Source organism: Tinamus guttatus, unplaced genomic scaffold, assembly GCF_059628265.1.
Source record: "Tinamus guttatus ecotype Peru unplaced genomic scaffold, ASM5962826v1 Tinamus_guttatus_pri_ptg000367l, whole genome shotgun sequence".
NCBI lineage: Eukaryota > Metazoa > Chordata > Aves > Tinamiformes > Tinamidae > Tinamus > Tinamus guttatus.
In genome coordinates this window covers 1,022,412-1,040,087 of record NW_028288901.1, presented here as the reverse complement: position 1 = coordinate 1,040,087, position 17,676 = coordinate 1,022,412, and the positions used below count along the sequence as shown (strand labels likewise).

General features: G+C 43.8%; 2 protein-coding genes across 3 annotated transcripts in view; both read right to left on the bottom strand.

Annotated features, from left to right (window-relative positions):
• The window catches only part of XRN2 (5'-3' exoribonuclease 2), a 49,643-nt gene extending 41,164 nt beyond the window's left edge, over positions 1-8,479 (bottom strand). Inside the window, exons 1-6 of the mRNA XM_088530359.1 lie at positions 8,389-8,479; positions 2,924-3,051; positions 2,732-2,843; positions 1,570-1,681; positions 392-450; positions 225-314 (exon numbers count right to left, since the gene is read on the bottom strand). Coding sequence (XP_088386485.1) covers positions 225-314; positions 392-450; positions 1,570-1,681; positions 2,732-2,843; positions 2,924-3,051; positions 8,389-8,463 — 576 coding nt within the window. The 5' untranslated portion in view covers positions 8,464-8,479. The remainder of the gene's footprint in view (positions 1-224; positions 315-391; positions 451-1,569; positions 1,682-2,731; positions 2,844-2,923; positions 3,052-8,388) is intronic.
• A 2,579-nt stretch (positions 8,480-11,058) lies between these two features.
• The window catches only part of KIZ (kizuna centrosomal protein), a 52,333-nt gene continuing 45,715 nt past the window's right edge, over positions 11,059-17,676 (bottom strand). For both annotated transcript variants that reach the window (XM_088530358.1, XM_088530357.1), the window contains 2 exons: positions 12,244-12,287; positions 11,059-11,211 (listed from right to left, as the gene is read on the bottom strand). In XM_088530358.1, the coding sequence (XP_088386484.1) occupies positions 11,111-11,211; positions 12,244-12,287 (145 nt within the window). In that variant the 3' untranslated portion in view covers positions 11,059-11,110. The remainder of the gene's footprint in view (positions 11,212-12,243; positions 12,288-17,676) is intronic.

Sequence of the window (17,676 nt, the reverse complement as noted above, 5' to 3'; positions counted from 1 at the left end):
AAGAAACCCTTTTATACGAAATCAAAACAAATGGCTCTGTTAGATGCTGTTATTAGGATGAAATGCATCTCTGAAAGGCCTAGCAAAATGTGCAAGTTGCCATTAATAACAACACAGTGCCTGAAGATAAGGCAAATCTGTTGAATTTATACTCTTCAATCATATCCCAATCCAGCCTAATAGATCACCTTAATTTTCTTCAAGTATGAAACTGTGAAACTCACCGTCAAATTTCTCCAGCCCGGATCACTGTTTAAGCGGTCAGCAATGTAATAGCGGAGACATTTAGCAAGATTGTCCATAAACTCAGTTCCCTAAAAAGCGGCAGAAAAAAAAATTAAACCATCATTCAGACATTGGCAATTGCTGGCTAGAGTTCAAGATTACTTACTGGGGTAATACAATTGCTGTCAAATCTCTCTTTCACTTCTTCTGGAGGAAGAATGCCACCTAGAGCAAAGAACACATTTAACACAGTAAGCCAATACGAAACATTAAATAGGCTTTTGCATGACAAAATCCCAGATGTCTCTCCCGGTAACAACCATCCCCTTTTATTGGCAATTACTTCATTAAAAAAAAAAAAAAAAAAAAAAGAGCTCTTATTATATTATCTCCATCTTAAAATAAGGCAACTAGCATTTGTACACAAGTCATCTGTTGCTTCAGAGAAGGAATTTCACTATTTACTCTGCTAAAAGATCATGAAGAGAAATGTAAGGAAGAAACCACCAACCAAACCACCAACCTTGCTAAATCAGATCACACATTAGGAAATAACTATTTTCCTATGTGTTTTCCCCTGTTTCCACTACCTATTCACCTGGCCTCACTAGCAGGATTACACCACTTATCTCCCCTCTCTGCTGCATATAGGGCCTCTGTAGTCTAGAAACGCTCCAGGAAGAAATGTCAAAAACACAAACAAAAATCTGCCCTGCCTTTTTAATGCCAGTTACACAATGTCCCTCTTGCTTGAACAGAGCCTCTTAGTCACCTGAATTTTCTTCTCTGGCCCAACCAGCATGTTCCAGCGGCACATTTCTCTTTCACTCAAGTCTTCTCACAGTCATCTTAGAAAGCTGTACTAGCTTTGTTATTTTCAGAGTTTAAAGAGTTTCCACTATCAAGCAGCTACTCTTACTTGCAGTTCATTACTCCCATCTAGTAATATTATCTCAAACTCACATTCAAGTCCCAGCTCTATTTTTTTTTCCTCCAACATTAGATATTTGTATTTTCTTCCATAGAGTTTTGGTTAGCTTCCCACTGCTACATTTATCATTGTTATCTCATTTATCCCTACACAAACTCATTTCAGAAACAGAGATCAAGGAAGGGAAAAAAGTGGTCACTGTTTTACCTCGGATCCTAACTTTGGAAAGAGAACAGATCCATCCTTCTCTAGGCTTACTTTATCCTACTTCTCTCTACTGCTGCACATAAAGAGTGAGCACTGAGCTAAGCATCCTTTTCCAAGCTTTATTAAAAGCTTCAAAACAAAAAAGGTAATTCTCTCATTTGGGGGGTCGGGGGGGGGGGGAAGACCAAATAAAGTCATAGCTCTACCTTTTGCCAGAATTTCTTGTCTTATTTTTTGCTTCTCTTCTGCAGCTTCCATTCCCTCCTTTGATGCTCTGAATCTTCGTGATCGTTGCTGATTCATTTTTGCACGCGGAGCCTAGAACACATATTATAACACTTGGTTCAGTTATAGCTGATAAAAAACAATTATTAAATGGAAATTGGCTTTGGTTACTGAGACAAGTCTTTTAAAACCCAACAGCTTGTTCCCTCAGCTCTCAGAAATGCACAAGGCTCAAGGATTCAGGGTTTCTCTTGCAAGATAAATGAAACTTGCAAGTGCAACGCATCTCAGAAGCATTATTTACTATATACACTTTCCGCACCAAAAATCTCCTCCCATTGTATCCATGCTGTATCCACATGCTTGCTCTTTTGCAAATAAAACTGTCAAACTGTTGGTAGCTACTACTTTGGGCATGTGTTTTTGAGGTTTTTAAAGCAATATGGCAACACAGCTTGGAAATACTTCTATGCACACAAATCTCTTCGAAATTCCTGCACTTAGATTAAGGTAAATTTTTTTCTACCTAGTAGATTCTCATTTTAACTTTGAGAAAATGAAAAACCTTAAAAAACAACTAAAGCTTAACAGTCCTTGACAGACAGGAGTCTGTTGGGCCACAATCAAAATAGAGAAAAGTTTCATTAAAGCAATGTTTTTAAGAAAAGGTGAACTCTTATCACCTTTTTATTAGGGCAATTCATGTACCTGAGAGAGAGAGAGAGAGGAAAAGGCTAAGGAGAAAGCCAAGTTTTCAGGCTCAAATGTCCTCTTAAGTCTACTCTGTGAAATATTTCACAGCACAATTAAATAACTGCCCATTTTAAGTGTATCTGCATAAACAGTTTTTTGGTCTTTCCTAACCTACTGCATAAATTATTAGTAAAGCCACAGAACAAAAGAACATAAGTAGTAGTCCAGGGAGTTAGCGTCCTGTAGAAGTTTTCTGCTTTCCACTACGAAAGTTCAAACTTTAACAGCCTGACATTAGTCAGTTTTTTATTTTAGAAAACTCTTTTCCAAGAGATCTTAGAGGGCAGATGGTTATCAACCATCTGTTAATTTCATAACCATCTCATCAACATATCAACCATCCAATTTCACAAACAGCCATTACTAGGAACTAAATGTATCAGTACTTACTACTCCATCTATAGCCATGTAAAGAAGTCGTCTTGGTCTTACAATGTTGAAGATCCTGTCAATATACTCAAAAATCGCAACCATCATCTCATCTTCATTTTTGGGTGCTGGCCTAAAATACAGAGCATTCAATTACACATCTGAAATATTGAGAACAAATTCTATTTGTAAAGGGTCAAAAAACTGCCTTACTTGTCTTCAGGATGTGTACAAGGGTGGATTATACCATTCATATCCAAATACAGATTATCAAACTCCACCTCATTAGGATTAGGTTTGCTGGTATCAATTGGAGCCTTGACACCATTGCACTCTTTAGCCTGTGAAAACAGTTGAACACAAAAGTCTCAGTACATGATCACACAGGTAACATGAATAACTATCAGAGGTGTTAACATGTACACTCAAAAGAGTAGATTTTTCCAAGGAGAACAGGAAGAAACAACAATCTACCCACAACATTACTACCTACAGATTCACACACTACTAAGCCAGCTTCATTTTAAGATGTGTCCTTAAAACTACAAGGTATTACAGTGAGTTACAGAAGAGTTGGTTGATTTCTGTTGATTGTCAGGTATTACAAACATTGTTTCAAGAAGTTTCCACACTTCATACTAGCCAAGAAAAGTTACTTTCACTGCCAGGACCACACAGAAAGTTAAAAATTAATAGGGGACTGTGAAGTTTAGAATATTAACTCAAAAAATGAGATACAAAGCAAATTTAGAACATTAAATAAGAAGATTAAGAAAATCTTTCTACTTTAAGCAATTCTCCAGATTGACACATGTAAAGAAACTTGCACCACAGTCTTTTCTCATCAATAGTTAATTCCCAGTGACATATACAGAACAGAGGCTAGGAAGTAAAACTGATTCATCTATAGCTGATTAAAGAAATAACCTGACAAGCTTCGGAAAGTCAAAATAAATCAGTAGATCATGATGAGCAAAGGAAAGTAAGATTGAACTAAAAGGATGATTATTTTTTCCAGTTTGGTTTATTCAAAGGAATGTGATCGTCCCATATCCCACCAACCAAATCTCCTTTTGGGAATGGACGTCTTCCTTTTCCTGATGACTACTGGGATGCTCAGACCCCTGAACTCTTCAGCTGCCAAGTTTTTGTTTCTCCAGGGACACATCTGAAATGCTGAATCAATTCTTGCCCTTACATTCTACTTCTGCAATAGAGGGAGACTCCTGGCTCTTAACACTTCCCTTCTTTCCTGTCAGCACATTCTGTTAAGACTACGATCACAGGATTAAATGAGACAGTATGGAAAGATGTCACAGCACTGGCTCTAATTCATGGAATTTATCAGTAGCTGCTGAGCACACATGAAGCACCATCTCTGCAGTTACCCTTGCAGACTCACTCTGAGATACTTTTCTAGTGAAAATAATCCCAGATAATTTCCCAGCCCTCTAACACACATCCATAACTGCCTTAGAAACTTTCTGCTTGGAGTAGCAGAACTGGATGAGCTTATTCCAACCTTAGAAGGTTAAACAAACAAACCAGAAAAAGCCAAAACAAATCTTCAGTCAGTATTTATATTTTTCACAGATACAGGTGTATGGAATTCTTTTAGGATAATTTTGTGAAATTTTTCTTTTAAAGTCCTCAACTTTATTTAATTTTCACGAAACGCATGAAAAAACTGCTAATGGACACACAGATCTTTCTTCTGCTCTTCATCTAAATTAGTCAAACACTGACAGATGAAATCTTCATCTATCACAAGATTCAGAGTCTCTACAACACAAAAATAATTCGTTTTTTAGCAGAAATCACTTCTCAAGCACAAACGCTGGACTATGGCTTAATATTTTATAAAATTACTCTGGGTAACCAAGACCTTCAATTTTAAAAGAAGAGTATTCATTCTGGCTTTTATCAGATAACGGGACAAGAAACTTGCCTTGTGTTCTGCTTGATCTTTCATCAAACCTCTTGCCAAAGCTAACCGCGACTCAGAAGATATCAAAGGCTTACAACTATGTGATATGGAAAAATAAAATTGCCCTCTTCACAGATCTGATTTTCAGCCTTGAAGGTAAAGCAAAATAAGTATGATCTCTTTTAGATGACTGAAAAGCCATTCAGTTTTCATCTACATACTGCTATGTCAGCAGCTTTACCCTTACGTGCTCATAAACCTACCAAATTTTCAATGTAACTGTCTTGTAAAAGGTTTAAGTATCTTGGAGTGATATCTCTTGTGATATAACTAAACTGTTCACTTTTAATCTACAGCCTCTTTTGAAACCATTGAAAAGAGATCTTCAAATATGATACTTTTTTACTTCCAGCTTTATTAATTCATATGAATTTGATTAAGAATACTCTCCTGGATTTCATGTTATCTTCAAGATCTTCCTCTTATTCTTCCTGCTCAGCTTAAGAAAAAGATTAATCAGATTTAAGAAAAAGAAATAATCTGGCAAGGTAAGAGAATAAGGATCAACTTGTTAATATTTCAAAGAGACAAGCTACCAAGAGATATAAAATTTCTGATTAGAAAGATTTATAAGCAATCCTAAAATACACACAGAACTGATTACATTGTAAGTGAAGTCTGAATCCCTCTACAGTAAGGCAAACCTCAGCTTCTCACTGCTATCATTTTCAGCTCTCAAATTCATGAGCAGATCTTAATATCAAAAATCATAATGAATACGATTTATCCAAACAGTGTGCTCAAAGTCAGAACAAAACTACACAGATAAGAGTATCAGGGTCTGACACTTCAGCGATGGCAAATCTAGGCTGGTTTAATGGAATTTCTAACGACAAGTGTTCTCTGTTAAAAGAAAAGGAAAACTCGGACAATCTTAATCGCAAAACAAATAAACAAGTTGTACAATCACCAACTCAGTAAAACAAGAACTATACATACTTTTATCCAAATGTGAGAATAGTTTTGATTAAATGCAGTTCAACTTTAATGCTTACAAATGCAGTGGAAAAGGCAAGTCTCCTACTCGCAGAGAAAACTCCCCTTCATCGTTACAGATTGCAAATGTATTTGCCATTTAAGTTATGATTCCTTTTACACACACAGACCTTTAAGGCACTATCCAAAAGCAGCCAGACAAGCCTGTTGCACAGAAATCCACTCACAGTATAACAACAACAAACCTCTAAACCAACCTATTTTGTCAAAACTACATTTGCATCCGCTTTGTCAGCTTCAAAACATCCCAGCTAAACTTAATGAAGGAAAGGGGGATTTGATGAATGAAAGTCTTCAAGCACACAGCTAATTATGATACCGACTGTAAGGGAAATAACAAACTGCTCACTCCTGTGAGCTCCCTGCTTCGGTAGGAAGGGGATTAAGCAAATTGCCGGGTACCCGCTGTCCACGTATGTGATACAGAAGTATTTTTGGGAAGGGATAAAAGTTGAACAGCACTGTTCTTGCTTAAGGAGGGACTGTTCAGTTTTCCAAGCACAGGCCACCTGAGCTAGTGGAATGCAGCGGGCAGGATACGCACAGCCGGCTCTACGGGAGCGCCCCCAAGATCCACAGCCCCAGCCGAGGAGGAGAGCAGGTGTCAACAGTGTCAATAAGCACTGCCCAAAGAGGGGGAGCCCACCCGGTGCCCTCAGGAACCATAATTAACAAAAGAATAACACCATGGTTACAACTGTTGAAGAATTACAACATTGCTTGCGCCGAATCTATCATTCCGTTTTACCACCTGAATCCAAAAAGCAAGAATATCCTGAAAATCACATGGCCCGTAAAAATAACTGTGTGCAAACTAACACTGATGTGAAGTCCTAGTACGCACATAAACAAAAGTTTGCTTAGAGAAAATGACAAGCCAAAAACCATCCATGCATAGTTCAGTCACTATCTCCTCTGTCCCCATATCCTCTCCACCTTCTCTACACATTTTGCCTTCAGAAATTCAGAGTATTTCCCAGATGGGGGCCAAAAGTCTCCCAGAGAGGGATGGGGCACAAGAAAAAGGCACAGGCCATGGCAGACATCCAGTGCATACATGAAGTTTCAAAAACAGGACTACAGACAAGTTCAGCACCCAGCAAATACAGCCTGACAGAAGATGAATGATAGAAGCCGCTCAGAAAAGCATACAGGAAAAACAGTTTGGGAAACACTGACCCAAGAGTTTGTCTACTCTAGTTAGGCCACTTAAAGTGTCCTGTTTCACACAGATCAGCTTTACATCATCAATAAACTGTATGTACTTCAAGTTATGGATTAGTGGAGGCAATCTCCAGAGTCTAGCACCTAGACTGAAACTAATTCTCCACCAAAAAGCAGCTTCTCCTCCAAAGAGCTGGATTGTAGAAACTGTCTTTGGAAAACTAACTCTCTGTTTGGGTAGGACATATTTAGCACACATTATGTAGCAAAAAATGCCAGAAATGAGAGAGCAAATCTGAAGCTGTTTAAAGTTAAAGAACATAATTACAGGCTTGTTTCAACACAGTCAACCCTGGGTGCTGTTGTGACAGCCTGTGTTGTCATATACACACACAAGAAAAAAAAAAGAAAGGCAGACAGAAAGCTGCAAAAAGACTAATCTGCAAGAGAAAAGAATAACAGAAAGAATCACGGAGATCTGCAAACATGAAGCTATGAAGCAATAAGAACCTAAGGAGGTTTCTGAGACCAGCTAACATTTTGCTCCTCCATAAAATCTGCGCGGGGACAGTCCCATCCTCTGGAAAGCCTCACTCCTGCCCTCTCCCTTGAGTTCCATGAGGCTTCACCTGCCCGCAGTGCGAGCGGGAGCACGGAACCAGCTCCAAAGCCGCACGGATTCCCGAGGGCAGAGCGGTTCTCACATTCATCCGGCGCCGCGACCGCAGCAGCTGCTGTAAGGGCAGGGGGGAAGGAGCCCCCTCGGCAGCAGCTCCCACTTTTGGGCAGCCCTAAGGGACGCTGGACCCGCATCTCCAGTGCTGGAGCAAAACGCACAGCGCCTGGTTCGGCAGAGAGGGCTCTGCCAAATGAGCATCACCCGAGAAGGGGAAAAGGTTTCTTACACATCAAAAGTCCTCCAGTGCTTTTGTTTTTAAGTCAATCACACAGGTTTTTTCCTTTCCTTCTTTCCTCATCAAGAAGGCGAAATCAGGTAGAAGTTTGCGACCTTGCTTCAAATGTAGAATCACCTTCCTACTCCTCGGTGGGGTCCCGCTTAAACTAAAAACTTCTGGTTTTGTCTTGAAAAACACGTGCAAGGTAAACCCTCCATCCCAAATCATTTCAATAAACATGGAATAAAAACTCCGCTCTCCCACTAGCTTAACCCTCCTTCCAGTATCACTTCTTGATTCTCTAGACCGAACGGCCATCGCTTGATGTTTCACGTGTTTATTTCAGAGGTGTGTCTGTACACATACACACATAAACACACATATAAGCGCGTACGTACGTATAACAACTGCTCACAAAGTTTTGAAGGCGGGTTATGAGGAGGGCTGTCCTAGGAAGGGAGACACGGCTCTTCCTCCCGCGGCCTCGCGTTATAACCCCCCTTTTTCCCGCCTCCCGCGGCCGTTAGGGGAGCGGCACCCCCTCCCCCCCGCCGGGAGCCGTTAGGGGGTCGTCGCCCCTCCCCCAGCGGCCGTTGGGCCGTTGCGCCCCGCGGCGGGAGGAGGCCCCGCCTCACCCGCTCCTCCACGCAGTTGACGATGATGGACGGGTACTTGCGGCTGAGCCAGCGGAAGAAGGCCGGGACTCCCATGGCGCCGCCGGAGGGGACGGGGACTGGGACAGCGGCGGGAACGGGCGGCAGCGGCGGCCGCGGCGCAACGAGCGGCGGCCCCGAACGCTTCCGGGGACACGGGCCGGCGCGGGGCACGCTGGGGCAGCGCCGTCACGTGGGGGCGCGGCGCCATCTCGGGGCCGGGCGCGCGCGCGCGGGGCGCGGGCGCCATCTCGGGGCCGGGCGCGCGCGGGGCGGCGGCGCCGCGGGCGGAAACCCGATTTTGAGGCGAAAACCCGATTTTGGGGGAAAAAAAAAAAAAAAAAAAAAAGAGGCGCGGGGGGTGCCCGCGCTCCGCCGCTCGCGGCCGGCCCCGGCCTCGCTTCGGCCCGAGACAGCCGCGGAGCTCTGCTGCTTTTACAGGAAACGTTATTATTCCCCAGAAAATAATATTTTTTTTTTCACAGCCGCAGAAGTCTGCTGATTCTACAGTAAACGTTATTTTCCAGATTTTTTTTTTCCACAGGGAAGAATAACCTCGTGACCAACAACTGTTACAGCTTCTGCTTCAACCTGCGTGTGATACATATGTATGAGTGCACGCGCACATGTGCTCCCTGCCTTCCCAAATGGGATGCTTTTCCCACATTGGATCCTCCTCCCAAATTCCTTCCACGCAGGCGGGTACCACACGATGCAAAGCAAACATTTATGGGCTCATTCCACCCTGAAAGGCTGTTGATCACCCACACGACAAAGAACGAAGCACCGAGCCATTGCGTAGTCATAACAAAAATGTATTCACATTTTTTGCTACCACTTTTGCCTTAGAAAGGTGTCATGCCTTAAAGCTGTTGGTGACCGTCCTACTGTCCCTCACTGTCGTGTATTGGCATCCTTAAGGCAGCACACAGATAGAGAAAGGGCTTCTTCGCATTTTCAAGCCTTCTGAGAACCTTTATTTCACATTCCTAATCTTGTCTGGGACTACAAACTCATTAAATAGAACATTGTTACCATTTTTAAATTGCTTCAGATGGGCTGAGTGCAAGTATTGGTGTCTGAATTCAAAGATGTGGTACTGCTTTGCAGGAAAGCTTAATTGGGGTGCCATTTCTGCTTTTGAATTTATTATGAGCTTTTTTTTTTTTTAGTATGTCCTCTGGTTTTTCCCTTCGAAAGAAAATCTTGGGTTTAATGAACTTAATTTTAGATGAAAGGAATTAAAATAAGAAAATTAAAAATGCATGAAGCTCCTAAAATCATCCAATTCCTGTGATGTCCATACAGCAACGCCAGCATGGATCTTACAAAGCAAGACTAAAAGCTGAAAATCCTTGCGGATAACCACATGGAAATAGTGCTGCACTCCAAAATGTGCTGAATTAGAAATGTACATCTTATGCATTTCTTCTTCTTGATCTGCTGCAGAATAAGATAAGGATCAAACATGCCAGCTTGCCCCGAGCAGCGTATGTATACGGACCCCGCTTGCTTCCTTTCTTTTTCAGAAACATATTTAGCGCTGTAGCAAAGCTATAAGAATATATACAAGCATCAGAGTAATAATCCCTCCAACCATTTAGAGAGGGACGAGAGCACCTAGATGTGAAGCTTCCAGGCCAGACGTCCCTCCAGAAGACAGCGCTGTGGGTTTGCTGCAGGGGAAGTTTCATTCATTTCATTGTAGGAAATCAGGCTCGATATTGAAACTTTCCTTGATCAAGGAAGAGTTAAACCATTTAATGCCCGAGTAGCCGAGTCATAACTTCAGTCTCTGTCTGTGCTGCTCTGTCACAGATGGAATTGCTCATGGAGAAGGTGAATCATGGTGTAGCCTAGGACTAAACACTCCCAGAGCAATGGAGTGTTGAAAGCGGCCGCGCTCGCGCTGCTCAGAGCTGCAGCCAGGCTGACCCCTGTTCCCCCGGCCAAGGCTGTTGCAGGAAGGGCAGAGCCTTGCAGCAGTTCCAGTATAACAGGGCACGCACTGAAGGACAGGCACCTGGATCTTGCTATTGAGCAGCTCCTGGCAGTTCTCTTTTTGCATTCCTTTGTCCAACCCCATCTTGGGGCCTATTTCGTGCACTTATGTACTACAATACATGACCATGAAACACAAAGCCTTTGTAACGCAGGTCTCCATTAGCCTTACAATGACAATTTTGCTGTGCAACTATCATTTCGCCAGCGTGTTTGTCAACATCTCTCACGGCTCTGTGTTCAAACTTGCTTAGAGCTTACGGCCAGCAAGGAACATCCACAGAAACACGTGAACCCAAGCCAGGGCATCTTTGTCCAAGGGAGAAGCCAGGAGCAAAGCAACAAGCTCCCTCCAAGGAGGAGGCTGCTCCAAAGACATCCTCCAAGGTGACAACGCTCACAGACCTAGTGCCAAAGCAGCAGCTCTGAGCAGGTGGATGTGTAAGGATGCATCTTCCTTAATTCCCCCAAGATGAAAAAAAAATCAAAGAGGCTTGGTTTTCCTGTACAGGATTTCCTTCAGATAAAAAATTTAGCAGTTGAAAAGGCAAAGGTGCAAGGGGGCTCGGTGCAGTCTTGAGTAATATTTATAGGCAAAGGAAAACCTAAATAAAAGAAGCAACTATGAGCTGCAGTGCAGACAACAGCATTCAAACCTGTGAAAAATTGTTTATTGCCTCCCCCCCAAACAACCAGGAGCATCTTAATCATAGAAGTCATCGAAATCATCTTCCATATCGTGAGTTTGCGGACGCAGAGCGGCCTCGATATCAGAGTTGCTGTCGTCAGATTCTCCCCAGAAAGCTAAGGGTGGAAAAAAAAAAATCTTAAAATCTACACAGCGACATAAGCCATCATTTTGCACCTGGACACTGGTTTAAAGCTAAAGCCCTGAGAGTATTTAAAGGGAGAGGCGGGTGAGCGTTTCTCACGCCGCGCGCTGGCCGCTCCTCGCCTCGTCGGTGGGGAAAGGGCTTTCGTGGCCAAGCCGCCTCATTGTTTCTCAAGGTAGTTGGTCAAGTAAATTGTGTGGAGTGGAAATGTTCTGCCCATCTGCTGCCTGACTCGCAGCTTTGTCTATTATCTTCCGCTTCCTCTGCTCGAGCCCGAGGTGACATCACGGGCAGACTCTGACATCACAGAGCTGGCACAGACAGGGTAGTGATGTCACCATGGGAAAAAACAAAAATCACCACTTTGTGACAGGGTCAAATCCAGGCAGAACCGCCTTGAAAGAATTCGTTTTAGCAAACGGCTCCAGGAATTAACACCATTTTCACAGAAATAAAGGGAACTGCCTTTCAGTTTAAACTGCTCGAGAGATTCCCTCAAAATATAAAGGATTTGGGCCTGGGAGGAAACGGAGAAATGTGACCACAGGCTGCGCTCTGCAAGGGGAAGAGCTGATGAGATCAGAGCGCGAGTTAAAGGCTGCCAGCTCAACTATTCCATAACTGCTGCTTTTCCCTTTTCCTTTGATTTAACTGACCCACAAAAGACGCTGCTTCACCGCTAGAGTAAACCTAGGAGAGCTGCTGCAGGTGACAACAGCAGGCTCAGCGTTAAGGCCACATTTGGATTTCAAATTCCACGCGTGACAAACGCATGCAGAAGCTTGGGAAAGCAGCAGCACAGCTGGGAACAGCTCTCGTGCCCAAACGCTGCTTCCCATGTGGGAAAGCAGAGCCTGCCCCTGTGCTGAGGTACAGGAGGTCCAGGCTCTTCCATCTCTTCATATTCATATTTTAATTCAGTCTCATACTGTTCTTAGAGGTGTTTTACAATGTAAGTTAAACTTAGATACCAGCTTTCATTAGCATAACATTTATTTCTCACCTTTGGATTTTATAGCAGTTACCATTCCCCTTCTGTTCTCCATCCTGCAAAATGAGAGAAACAAGAAAGAGTCAGCAGACTGCCACAACATGACAAGATTCTTCTTCTTCTTATTATTATTTTTGTATAACTACTCTTTGAGGGTCTTTCTTCACCTTTAAGTGTGTTCTCTGAACAGTGCGGGGAAATTACCATGTCATGTGGCAGGGACATCAGGCCCGGTGCTCAGGCAGAATAAACTGGAATCATTTTGTGAATTATGCCAATTTACACAGGTAGCAAAGGCAGGGTACAGACGACCGTGCACCTTCATACATCTTTTGTGCCCTTTCAGATCTTCCAAGAAAGAAGAAAAATAAATAACTCGCTCCCCCATCAGTGCTCACGGAACTTCCCTGTTGCCATCCCTGGCAGCCAACTCCAACTTTGCTCCTGGGTTCCCAGAGCATCATCCTTGTCCCTATGTAAATGCGCAGCCTCCCAGCTGCCTTTGATGTACCTTGATGTATATATATGCAGTTGCAATTCTGGTCTGTTAAATAACAGCTCTTGTGTCTAGAGCATCACAGACCCTTTTGAGTCACTCAAACGAGCTGAAATCATTTTGATCTTTTGTGTGTAGCGTGCGTATTGTGGCGGGGCTGTGGAATAATCACAGAGGGGCAACGGTGTAGGAGAATTAACCGTTATATTAACAGCCCTACAATAAGCTCTGGAAATAAAGCTTCAGCTGATTCTAATAAGGACAGTCAAATAGGAGGCATTTGTGACAGGGCTGTGCAAGCTGCAAAACGCGAGCAAATGTCAACTTGCAGTTTGAAATCTGCGTCGCCGTCAAAACGGCGCCCAAGCGGCTGTCAGAAATTTCCAGCGATTAAGGGTTGCATTTCACTTAAAGACCTGGCAGCTAATTCGTGATAGTGGGAAGCAGGGAATTACAAGTGTTTTACTGCTATCACAGAGGCATTTGTGGAAGAGGAAAAGAACAGAGCTCATTTCACAGCTTGTCTTACACCGCTATGTTCAGTGCGAACTTGCCGTTTACAGCTAGAAAGCTAAACTTGCAGCTGGGGGAAGTGTCACAGCTACCCAAGTTGCTGCAACTTCTCCTTTTAAAAGCATTATGCCCAAGCTGTGAACATCCTCAGCACAAAATCCCCAGCAGTAAGAGTCACTGCCCAAGTTCAAAGACATTAAGCTGAGGTTTGAGCACTAGTAACAATTACCAGCACTAGCTGGCTCTTAAAGTGACATAGATGATTATGTACTCCCAACACAACTTGTACGTGTGTCAGTCCCCAGCTGCTTGGCTGACACTGTCACCCAACAGTTCAGATCCCCCCAGTTTCATCCCAAGGTGGATCCCGTGCTGCACCTCCCGCTCAGCGCCCCGAGCGCCTCCTGCTCCGTAGGGTGTCCCGACCCTCCGCGTATCCCACAGAACGGGTTGGAGAGGCTGCTGCATCGTCCCCGCCGGCCACCGTGGCATGGAGCAAGAAGCCACTTGTTGGAGCTGCACATGGAGGTGACTGTGACACACTGCGCAACAGCCACCTGATCTGGGAGCACTGCAGCAGCGCGACCTGAGCCTGCTGAGAGCTCCTGCTCACGCTGCTGCCGCCTCATCCTCCGCTACCAGCGAGAGGGGCGCAGGGTTTCATCATGCAGCCATGGCAGAGGGTCCCTCAAAGGGACTTTTTGCTCCGTTTTTCTCCTCTTCTTTCCTAGGATGGTGGCGGCCTGTCATTTGGCCACTGTGCACAATTCAAGCACCGGCAGGTCCAGGCAAAAGCCGAGGGGCTCGCAGAAAGGTGCAGGAGATGAGGACACCCAGGAAGGCCTGGGAACCTCCCCTACTTCTCCTCTACCCTCCACGAAGATAACGGTCAATGGTAACAAGAGAGGGGGGAAAAAATGTTTATATGCTCCCAAATAACATCCATTTGCTGGGGTCCTGCTCCCAGGGCTGTTCTGGGAGCAGAATCAGAGCCCCATCAGAGCTGAACTCATCAGCCAAGCAGCACAGAGCTGTGACCAGGCGATGGGTGTTAACATGACAACACGGCCACCAGCGGGTAAGAGACACTGCAAAGGGATTGGTAGAGGCCTGGCTTGAAAGCTTTGCTACATAGGGAAATCCTTTGGGAAGGCAGGGGGGAAAAAAAAGGGAGCTAGGAAATCAGTCAGGACATAAACAACTCCGCCAAGCCAAGCCTGGGAACACTGCAAAGCAGCTTTGTAACACAGGAAACAATTCTTAAGTTCCATCTGAAACGATGGTCTAGGCTGATATGATGCAAAACACCCCCCGCGCTGCAGAAGGTTCATCTACAGCAATGCGAGTCAATCACAACAGTTATTGTCTGCTATACCGAGCACACAACAGCCCCAAACCTCCCGGGAGGCATTTTAGGAGCCTAGATGAAGTAACACAAGTTTCACTGTCTTGACTAATCCCCTTCATTGACCCTTCGATATCCATTTATACATTGCCTTCTTCCCCAAAATAATTACAAACCGAACCCAGGCTCTAACAAAGAAAAAAAATCCAAACCAGTTTAACTTCAAAGGGCCTTTTAATCTCTCCTTTCCTGATGAAACAGGCTTTTTGTGCTGAAGATACCGCAACAATAAGAAATGAATAAGCTCCCTGAAAATATTTCCTCCATGAAAAAAATTCATATCAAGACGTAAACACTAGACAAAAGAGACAAGTTGAACGTGGCGGCTCGCAGGAAAAAACAAAATGTTGACTCTAGCACGGCTATCTCAGCCCAAGAACCTGTTGAACCCTCGTTGAGTGAAAGCAAAGCCCAACCCAGCGTGTTGGATCAGGGCCGCGGGGAGGACGCGGATGCTCCGTGTGGGAGAAGGCCCCAGCGCGGCGCTGGTCCCATCCAGGAGCTGCACGGCTGCCCGTCTGTCCCGGGAACCGGAGAACCTTGCGGATGTGAAACCCGCTGGAGTTCTGTGCATCCCTAAGGAGGCCGCAAAGGTTCTCCCACAAAAGCACCACGGCAAAACTGCAGCTTCTTTTCTGAAAAACTGCATTTTTTTGTACAAAGCTACAAGCCTTTTGGCCACGAGCGAGCTGTGCCACTTGCTGCCAACACCTCTGCGGGGACACGAGCTCCCTTGGTGAATCCCTCATGGAATAAAGTGCTTTCCAGCTTATTGTGGAAGCCTCGTGGCGCCAGGGCTACTATTTCCTGCTGCGGGTTTGTACAAAGCAGCAGCCTGCAGGTATTCCCCACACTGTAAATTCAGAAAAAAATAAATCCACTCATCAGGGCATTTTCCCAAAAAAATCAGAAGAAAACTCAAACGGTGGAGGAGGCTAAACTTTCCAATCGCTCCATTTACAACACAAGTCTTAGTTCTAAGTAAAACTGGTGAGAAGCAAAGTTAATATTAAACTTAAGTATTACACTGCTAATACGATCCTTTATTTTAGGATACAAAGATCTGTAACACAAAGCTACATATAAGACTTTTTCTTTTTTTTTTTTTTCTTTTTTCTTTTCTTTTTTTTTTTTTAAACCACTTTGAAATAAAAATATTCTTAACTAGAGAAGCCGGCACACAAAGACTTAGATTCCTGCTGTACCTGATACCAAACTAGGCATGAAGAGTATGGGGAACAGCTACGAAAAGAAAATAAAGCCTCTATTTCCTCTATATTGTACAGGTAAAGTATGCAGGTCAAAATTTTGAGAGGACATCACCAAGGAAGCACTATTTCCTCTAAAAAAGGAGAAACCTGCACATATTTCTATGCATAAATACCACTCAAGCTAGGGAGATTTGCTGCATCGCAGGCTCCATCGTCGCCGCTGCCAAGGCCCCGCGTTTGAGCCTTCTCACCCAGGGTGGCTCCGCGCTCGTGGCCCCGCAGCCACATGGAAACAGCTCCCTGCAAGGCCGCAGCGCTGCCCGAAACCTGCGTTCACCTTGTGCAATGGAAACGCGTGAAGCAAAGTTTAAATTCCCTAGAACCCCCTATTAACTGGCAGAAGAGCTACAAACGCTGCTGCTTATAGCTGCATGCCCTGAAGGTTGTCAGTAATTTTCAATTACTAACTGATAAAAGCATCAAAATGCATCACGTTTGTGTGGTCACAAAAACACCCCTGAATTCTTCAAGCAGAGATTTGACAGAAGTACTGCAGAACTGTAAAGCAGCCAGCTATTGGGCTCGGCCGTGTGCATCCCTCAGCAACCAGGAATATTGTTGTGTAGAGCAAGTCCGCTGAATTCCCATTGCTCTGCTCTGATTCCTTTTTTAAGTTCCTAGTAAGTCACAGTCAATCTGACTATTCGCATACCCAACACTTAGCATCACTTGCTAAGGCTCCAAACAAAATAGACACTTCTCTCACAAGTCAAGTAAACAGACAAGATAGTTTTGTTTAAGAAGGATTGGTTGAATGTTACGAGGTGGAAGCTACAAGGGTAAATTTGAGAGCTTTTAGTTTAGCAAAGTCCGAGTGCCCCCTGATGGTTAAATTGCTTCTTTACATCATGACACAGCAACCACAGTGCCATATTAGGTGCAGCTAGATTACTATTAACAGTTCCTTCGAGAATAATTAAGAGGATGAATTATAATATGCAAACTTTTATTTACATACCATTAAATCTGTGTTTGTTAAAGGCAGCTTTTCACTAAAAAAACAGTCTTCAGAGACCAGAATGGATTAAACTTTGATTAATCTGCCCGTAAAAGTATCGTACTTCCAGAACAGTGTTTATGTCCTGACAAATTAAATTTTTTATTTGGTTCTCAGTCTATTTTACATCTTTAATCTTCAGTTCAGATTATTTTGAAATGAGCCAGAGCAAACAAGTCAAAGAAAAATAAATTGCCCGCATCAAAACTACAGAATTATCTAGAAAGCTAGTGACCTCCTCTGGCTGCTTCTGTTGCTACAGCCCTAGGAAATGCCACACACATCGCACGCTGCCTGCTCCGCCAGAGAGGCTCCGCGCTGACTCGCGGTACCTCTTCCCCCAAGGAACCTCATAATTTAACACGCTCTTGTCCTCTGCAAAATGTTTACGCGTCCAACTAAAGTTGCATCTCCAGGTGTTTAAATATTCCCTCGGCAGAGTAAAGTAACGGAGGAAAAAAGCGGTTTTATTTGCAAGGTAGAGCAGGCCAATATTTGCTGGCGGAGAGGAAGCTCTGGCATGCACCTCTGAACAAAAGGGAACAAGTGGTCTTTACTCGGAGAGCAGCTTCCTATTAAGACTCACTCCTTCGTACATTATGCCTTTCATCCCACTCAACCACAAAATGATTTTGCTGTAGGAAATACAATAGCAGAAAAAGATTACATTGAAAGAATCTTTAATAATAAACTGTTGCAGATCTGCCTACTTCCCCGTGATTTATAATACAATAAACATCGGATTCTATTAAGTCTCATGCAC